This window comes from Thunnus thynnus, chromosome 10 (genome assembly GCF_963924715.1).
Source record: "Thunnus thynnus chromosome 10, fThuThy2.1, whole genome shotgun sequence".
NCBI lineage: Eukaryota > Metazoa > Chordata > Actinopteri > Scombriformes > Scombridae > Thunnus > Thunnus thynnus.
The window spans coordinates 16,284,590-16,293,338 of record NC_089526.1 but is presented as its reverse complement, the minus strand read 5'-3'; the positions used below and the strand labels follow the sequence as shown (position 1 = coordinate 16,293,338).

Here is an 8,749-nt window from a genome sequence, read left to right as displayed (position 1 = left end):
GTGGTGTCGTCTTTTTTTCTTAGGTTTTTGTCTAGGTTACTTTTGCTGTTCAAAACCTCTAAAGTCCATTGAGATATTGAATGTGATATTGGGCAATACAAATAAACTTGACTTGACTTGATTCTTCCACTGAAATTGAAAAAAGCAACTACAATGTTGTAAACCCAACAATCAAATATCATGCGCATATTTTGACCATAAAATCAGTTTTCAGCTGTTTTATAGCCTTATAGCAAGAAAAAACCTGTTACAGTTGATTGTCTCAGTACTTTCATGACAAACTGCAGAGCTCTTTATCCAGAGCATGAGAGGGATTGCATTGCAGCCCTGCTTGAGTTTGTTTGCTTTTCTTTGGTCTTTCTCTCCAGGGAATTTCCACTCGGGACAAACACTTTTGTACAGTTTCCGGACCCCCATCACTCACCGCCACCACAGAAATGTTTGATCCAGATATATGCTGTAAATGATGGGAAAGAGTGATAGATCATAGCGAAAGTAGGATAATTCTTTCAGTTTACGCTATGGCCTATAGGGATCTACCATATACAGCTGCACAGGGAGTTCTTCTCTGGTCTGATTTCATGAGAGTTTGGAGGGAGAGGATGTGTAATAGTCACAGTCAGTCTGCCGGAATGGAATCTGTGAGGTCATGATAACCTTTGACTCAAACTGAATGTGAGATAACTAGGAATTTAAGGCCATTGATATCTGTCAATGAACAATCAGAACATCCATAGCAACTTGGGGTGATATGAACAAAATTAGTATTGAAGTAACTACCACAGCATTCATCTTTATGATGATACATGCTGGTATTTGGGAAAGTATTCAAAATCACAGTGCCTGTTCATCTTGTTGAGTCTTTTTTCAGTGGTTTACTGGAGCAAAATACAAGTATCAAAAAATACATTTCCTTAAGTAAAGGTGTACTCAGGAACTTCCGTATCAAGTTCGGTTTACCATTGACAGTGTTTAATATCTTCTGCGGCTCTGTGGGGTGACGTCTAAAAAATAACTTTGATGACGTCATTCGGGGCTTTTTAGCTTGGGCCTGGAAACCACAAATTTTTAGCTGAAAGCCTTTTTTACAAATTGGGGTCATGGCATTTGAAAGAAATGAACATTTAACAGGCAAGTGGGTCTAACAAAATATGCTACTGACTTGCATTATGGGAAATGTAGGCTCCAGTGTTTTCTTGGCCTATACTTGAGACTAAAAGTCAGGCTCTGCTGCTTTGAGTTTGATTATTCTTTTTTTTTTTTTTTTTTTTAAATCTACCTCCCTTATGTCTCCTAACCTTATGGAAGTGCAATATTAAATCATTAGACATCCCCTTTAAGGTGTCACATTTTGACAAAATGAAATTGTACTTTATTTTACAAGGAACAGTGATTGACAAGGATTTTAATTATATAAATTTATATTAGTTTGATAGGTTTAATCCTTAAAAAATGTGTTTGCATTTTAGAAAAGTTCCTTTCAATCTTGATGGTTAGAGCCAAATAAATTGGTTCAACAATTTGTGTTAAAGTGGAATTCAGCTGTTTAATTAAAGAGTTTAACGACCCCCTAAAAAATGTGTTTTGATTCTTCGTACTCCAGTTGAATGTTTGAGCTTCACTGTGCAGAATAATGTATGTGCACAGTTTGAGTCTAAAATGCTGCTTTCTCAATCATTGGCTGAAGAGTGAGAGTTTCTCTGTGCTCTCTGTGTTTATGCTCAAGCATTGTTTTCTGACATCACAGCTAGTTTGGAAGCCAGTCCAATGGCTGGGTGGTCCAGTACGAAACTTACTGATGTGGAAGTCTGAAACCCCCTGTGCACACACACTTTTCAGTGAAGTAGGAAACATCTTGCACCAAATAGTTAAGCTTTTGAAATGAACAATGTTTGCATATTCATATTCTGGATTTTTCAATGAGGAAGGCGGAGTAGATGGAATTTAAAACATTTTTTAGAAAGTAGGTGACTTTTTTGGTTAGAAAAATATATCAGACACAAATTATTATTCCAGGAAGAGTATTTTTCTGTCTTAAAAAATAATGTTTTTTTAATTTATTTTTTTTAATTGGATGTTGGAGGAAACAAATGTTCACAAATAAATGTACTTTACTGTTTTTTTTTTACTGTTTGTACTGGCAGCATACAAATCAATAATACTTATACTTTTAATCACCTACAGTATAATTAGTCTACTTGCCTAATTATTTTGAAGCAGTGATTTGGTCACATGTTTCAACAAGAACTGCTGATTGGCTCAGCTCAGCCAGGCGATAATTAACTCCCAACGCATAATGACAGAGCAGCAAGTGCGCGTGACTTACAAAACAAATAATAAACATAGAGGAGTCATGCCCATACTTGCGTTAAGGCTTAGCGACATTTACAGCAAACAGTGATCATAACAGGATTTTAACAGATATCCTATGAGTCATGTTGAAAAACTTCCTTCCCTCCCTCTTCCCCTTTCTCCGCCTCATCCCCCCTCCTTAAACCCCCAAACAACCATAAAAGTATTGGCCTGGTTGCGGGATTTCGCTCACAGCCAGACAGACAGCACGAAGGCGTGTGTTGGACCAATTAACGGGCCAGTCTGTGTGCTGCCCCGCTGACCGTATCTTCCTGGGCGGCTTTTGCTCTTACTGTGAGGACCGTCAGCAGCTGCAGCAGGACAAACAGTAAACCTAAAAGATAGACACCAGAAAGTTTGCAATGGGCTCGTTTTGGGCTCCAGTCTGCGCCACCGCATTTCTCCTGATTGTAATCAGCTCAGCATCCAGGGGTTGGTACTGATGTTTTGTTTTCCTCCTTTTTTTTCTGTTGTTGTACATGTTGTTCATGTTAATCGTGCCAGAAATTGTGTTTCCTTCTTGGCTGATGGCCCGGCTCCATTTTTGTTAGCCTGAACTGCTGTAAGTGCGTCTATTTCGCCTAGTGGACCCTCTGACATTCATTTCCGTATCAAGAAGACTCTTAAACACGTCTGTTCTGATGAGATTACATGTTTTTTACCAGTAGTGAAATGCAACTAAGTGCAATTACTAAAGTGACTCCAATTTTCATGTACTTGTACATGAATACTTGAATATTTACATTTGATGGTGCTTCACAACATTTCATAAGCACATACTGTACTTAAAAGTTTAATTTATTTCACAGCTTAAGCTACAAGTGACTTTGCTGATTCAGATACACAGTATGTTCAGATACTTATGCATTTACATATGAGTTGATAAAATATGATGCATTGTTATAGATAAACCTAACAAATGGCATGCAAACTAGTCAAAATTTGCTCCACTTTAACCAACTACAACACTGACATCAGTAATAATAGAGAGGTCATTCTGCCTTTTAATACCATGAGTACATTTTTCTGATATTACTTCCAAACCTTACTTAAGAGTCCTTTTCACTAGAGGACTTTTACTTGCAGTTAAATAATTTTAGGTGGTCAAATTGCTACTATTGCCTATGTAAAATATATGAATACTTCTTCCAAAACAATGGAGAGTTGCATAACATTGCCTGGCATCCCTCTCTTCCTCTCTTCCTCTGTCTCTCTCTCTTTGTGTGTTTACAACTTTCCAGATGAGCAGGTCGTTGAGCAACGTGAGGTCACCTTTGACCTTGACAAAATCATCATGCAAGGTGTGTTTTTTTTTTTTTTTTTGCATGAGTGTATTCACATACTAGTGCCAATTTGAAGACACATTGCCTTTTGGCAAGCTGTCACGACTTTAAGAGGATATTTTAGGGTTTGAGGTTTAGGTTAAGGTTACGACAGGATTTTAGCTTATGCATGCCATTTAATGGGCCAGGTCAAGACTATTATGGAAACAATCATACCTATAGAAATAAATGTGTGTGTGTTTTTTGTCTTTTGTCTTATGTGTGTACATAACTGTTTGTTTACAACCAATTTTACAATCCATGTGTCTTGCAGAGATGCAACAACCAGAGTCATTCATGTTGCAGAAAGAGGCAGATTTGTCAGATCTCTTTGATCCTGAGGGTATGTCTTGTTTTGTCCTGCTACCATTTGTTATGTGCTTGATTTGACTCAACTACATAACAGGCCAAACTTGGTTTTGGTAGATTTACATGTCCTCTTTACACATTTATCACTATAGCTGTTCAGATCTGTTGGATCTGTCTGCCTAACTGTTTTTTTTACTTTGGCGAGTAGTGAATCACACAGTCCTAAGTGTCCTTTTTGTTTCTTGTTTTCTCTGTTTTCATAGACTTCCAAGTAGAGCAGGTAATGGTGTCTCCAAAGTTTGATGCCCGGAATGAAAGAGGTAAGTGTCTTATCTGTTGCTTCTCCCACTTTCTCTTACTAATCTTTCTTGTCATATTCCAACAATTCCTGTCCAACAAAGCAGCAAGTCTATTAAGAAAACACTTAAAAAGTGCTGTTTAATGATACTGCCCTTATCCTTTTAGGGAGCTCCAGACCCGGAATGTTGACACCAAGAGGAAGTGTGTATCTATTTTCCTCTCTTTCTTTTGACTTTTCATTTACTACGTTTGTATCTCCTACTACTGAAGAAATATCAAGTCACAGTATGTTTTCTTGTTTTTCCCTCAAAGGTCGACCAGTTTTTTGGCCCCGTTCTTTCCCTCCCATACAGGACTATCCCGTTCAGTTCCCCCTTGGCCGGCCGACCCCGGACAATCTTGAAGCCATCTGTCTCCATGCAGACCTTCGTCCCCGCTACCCAGACTCCTACTTTCCTCGCTCTGGTTTTGGCCAGCAGATCCGAAGGGCCGATGCTGTCAATAATGCAGAGTCCTGGTTCAGTACATGCTGCAAAGGGAACCAAACATGGGAAAAGGAAGTGACACTCTGTTGTGCCACACAAGCGGTGAGATTTCACAACAGCCTTTTTACAGCCTATTCAACAAATTTTGTTCAAAGATGATATTTTCTCGTTCGTTGCAACACAAATCCAACATGATGAAAAACACAATATTTGATAGAATGCACTGTGGAGATAAAATTGAATCCCAAACAAATAGGATGTCATGCCAAATACCAAGATATAATTATCGTTATCTGCTTAATCCCTTATGTGGAGGAAAGCTTTCATAGACTTTCTGTTATTTACAACTTTGATGTTCATTTTGACTATATTCCTGAAGCTGTAATGTGATACTTTCAGATACTCGGTGTCTTTGCATGAAACATTCTTCACATTGCAGAGATGATGATACTTGCATTTTAAACAAAGTTGAAGGCCTTGAGTGCTTCCAGTCGATAAGCCCATTATTTGCAGCCCTGCAGACATAACAGACAGGCCTTGGCATGAGCACCAGTCTAATGGCATTCAACAAACCTGTCCAACTGTTCTTCAGTGAATAAAAACATTTCCTTTAATCTAAACACTTTCCTCTTACCGTGGTTGTTTTTCATTTTTGGTGAAATGTGTCTCAAGTGATTCTGCATAATTGTAGGTGCTCTATTCATTCAGCAACGGCCTCAGGCATGCACATTTCATGTCAGTACTCAAGGATTAATTCATACACCCTGACTGTTGGTATTACTTCTCAATGTCTACTGTAGTGGGAGCTGTCAGTCCAATCCTTCTGTGAAGAGGACTCATCAGTAAAGGATCGTCTTTATCACTGCTGCAGACTAAGTGGCAGCGAGAGACTGAACTGCTTCCATAACGATGCTCCAAACCCAAACTATGAGGCAACAGAGGAGCTGCCAATGCCAGAGGTCCCCTCTAAAGCCAGCTTCAACTTTGACCCCAACACTTGCGGGAGGTATGCAGAGAAATCAATAAAATGAGCATGTTGACAATCAAGCTACAATAAGTGTCATCATTATGTTACATTGTTTTATGTTATAATATTTAACATGAATTGAATTCAAGATTAAAGAATAACTGAACATCAGGCTGAAAAGCCGCGTTTATCTGCCTTCTCTGGTGAAACTTTAAAATGTTGTTTCACTTCTGACTACACCCAGCGTCAGTGACTATGTATTAATCTGGTGGACCCTCAACAACCTCTTCATGCAGAGTTCTGACTCCTGCCGTCAGGGAGGAGATACACTTTCCCTAGGAGGGCCAAATCAAACAGATATCTGAGACCATTTGTTCCCTCAGCCGTTGGGTTCTTAAACAGGCTGCAGGCCTAGTTGCTATTGCACAAACACTTTAACAAAGGACTGATGGACTCTTTGTGCTTTTATAACTCAATGCAATTTAATTTGACGACATCTATTGTATGTTTATATGTATTTTATGTCTTTTATTTATTTTATGATGTGTATTGGTTGTTTGACTACTGTTACAAAACGAATTGCACCTTTTGGACTGTCTATCTAATCTGCAGTGAAAAACAGTTACCTACAAATACACAGTTTACTGCTGTTTCAGTAACATTTGCTAAAAACTACAGTGCCCTGTTATAGGGAATTACTAGTTCCCTTTTTTAAAAAAGTGATAAACATCTTCATTAGTAACCAGGGTCCAAGAGCCACAGATATGGTAGATAAGTCAGAACGTATGGAAATATGGATTAACACAGTTTTTTTGTCTTTTCATAAGATTTGTTGACTGTAACAAAAGTATAGAATAACACCAGCCTTATCCTTTAAGACAAAGGAGAGAATGAGATTCAATGCATCCCAGAAGCCAGAGGAGGTCATGTTTGGGTCTAAAGATTATGACTCATACTTTACAGGACAGTGATGACTCCATACAGAACTAGAGGAAGCAGAGGGAAAAAGGAGAAGAAACTGTCAACTCCCAAAAAAGTTGACATCAGATTTCCTCTTGGACGACCCACCGCAACTGTCATTGAGTCACTGTGTCGCAACCAGAATATTCGACCCCTCTATAATGTCAGGTGCTTGCCAAACAGAGGCTATGAATGGGTGGCTCGTCAGGCGAAGACCATTAATTCGATGGAGAAGGGATTCAAACAGTGTTGCAAAAAGAGGAAGGATGTGCTCTTTTGTGCTGAACAAAAGGTATTGCGAGAAACCTACAAACATAAATGTTTTGTTCTTTTTGGTAAAGTAATATGGCCTCTCTCTTTAATTCCTTCTAATGTTGTTTCTCCTTTTGTATCTTAGTGGCGCGAGGGGCTTAAGAAGTTTTGCTTGCAGAAGACCAGTGATCAGGCTGCTTCCAGCTGTTGCTTGGGCAATGGAGCAAATGATCAATACAACTGCTTCCAAAACATGTCTCCTGACCCATATTACAACATGACTTCGGCCACTGAAGAGCTCTCACTTAACAAAGTCTGTGACACACACAAGATCATCAAGAAGAGGTAAGACAGTACTTCCTACATCTGCTCTTGGATCTTCCTGTCTCCTTTTTTTCTTTACCTCCTGGTGGGTTTTTTTTTTAAGTTTGCATTGGTACAATTCTTCTTCTTCTGTTTCTTTTGATGCTTTTTGTCATTTCTTCTGCCACAGAAAATAAATGAATCTTAAGCTGCCTAACACACTGAAATATCTCTTTATCTTGAAATGTGCGGACATTGTGTATCTACAGTATATTTGGTGTTGCTGATATTGGATGTCATTTAACTAAACACGTGTACACAATCTGTTTGAGTATCATAAAAGATAGAAACATAATGTGTTCTGACTTTGCTTCAGGTTCCCTGTTGGTTTTCCTCTCTTTGTGAGGGAATGCTGCCCCCTATCTCCACAAGACCAGACTGGTTGTTTTATGCAAAGGGTGAGTTAAAAAATCATCAAAAAGGAAGTGAGTCTGTACAAAACCTAGCAAGACAAATCAGAAGACAACGTAGTAAATGTAGTATTTGAAGTGCTAAAAGTGGGGGCGCTATGAGCGCAAACCTCAGATTTTCTAATTCTATTTCTCTTTTGTCTGGCCTTGTTCTCTACATGACATCAGCTTGAGGAAATGTCACAGGTGGCTTGTTCTTCAGTGGATGCCACCCCAGCTGTCCGCCGCTGTTGCCTCCTGCCCTCCGAAGAGTTTCCACAGTGCACTGCCAAAATTCTCATGGATGCCGTCACCAAGGCAACCAGTGTCTCACGCCAGAAGAAAAGGTGCCCAATCTCCTAAACCCTGTGACCTTTTGCTACTGACCCTACTGGCACTGGGCCATTCAAGTAATGGTACACAAATCCCACTTAAAGGTCTGTAAGATGAAAAGCACATCTGAAGTGTGGACCAAATTCAAGCTTCATCTGCTGCCTGTGTTATTTTTCATCTTTTTATCTAAGATCACACGAGAAGCATTGCCATCACAAGAGTGCATTCATAAAGAAATCAAGATATTGTTTAGTGCTTAGTTTGTAAACCAGACTGTTGTCTGAGTCACTGTACCACTATTTTTTTTATAGGCTGCTCTTTATGTATTTGACTATGAAGGCATTTTCTTTATTCTTTGTACGCTGCAAGATCAGTTATTTTCTTTTTAAATGATTTTGTGGTTAAGATCAAATCAATAATGGTTCTAATAAATACATTTTTTAAATGTACCTTTTTGTGTGATTTGCTTCTTGTCTTCTTGCATGAAAGACCTGTACTGTTAGTTTAATCACCACATGCCTGGTGCAATAAAATTAGCATTTTAAGAAAACTCAAGCTGGTGAGGATTGTTGGCAACTGGATGTAAATGTGATGGTCACAAGTAAGAAACAGAATGTGTTATGAAAGGATGTCTTTTAGATAGAAATTGAAATGTACATTTACAAAATATCACCTGGACAGATGGACATGATCTGATGTTATACTGTATGTTTCTTA

The 8,749-nt window shown here is 38.7% G+C and overlaps 1 protein-coding gene across 1 annotated transcript; it reads left to right on the top strand.

Moving 5' to 3' along the window:
• Nucleotides 1-2,522: 2,522 nt before the first annotated feature.
• LOC137191428 (extracellular matrix protein 1-like) lies at nt 2,523-8,481 on the top strand. The gene is made up of 11 exons (XM_067601498.1): nt 2,523-2,784; nt 3,594-3,653; nt 3,949-4,017; nt 4,247-4,303; nt 4,449-4,484; nt 4,596-4,870; nt 5,569-5,774; nt 6,699-6,987; nt 7,093-7,292; nt 7,627-7,708; nt 7,889-8,481. Exons 1-11 carry the CDS (start codon nt 2,715-2,717, stop codon nt 8,060-8,062), a joined length of 1,518 nt encoding a protein of 505 aa, XP_067457599.1. The 5' UTR covers nt 2,523-2,714; the 3' UTR covers nt 8,063-8,481.
• Nucleotides 8,482-8,749: the final 268 nt, after the last annotated feature.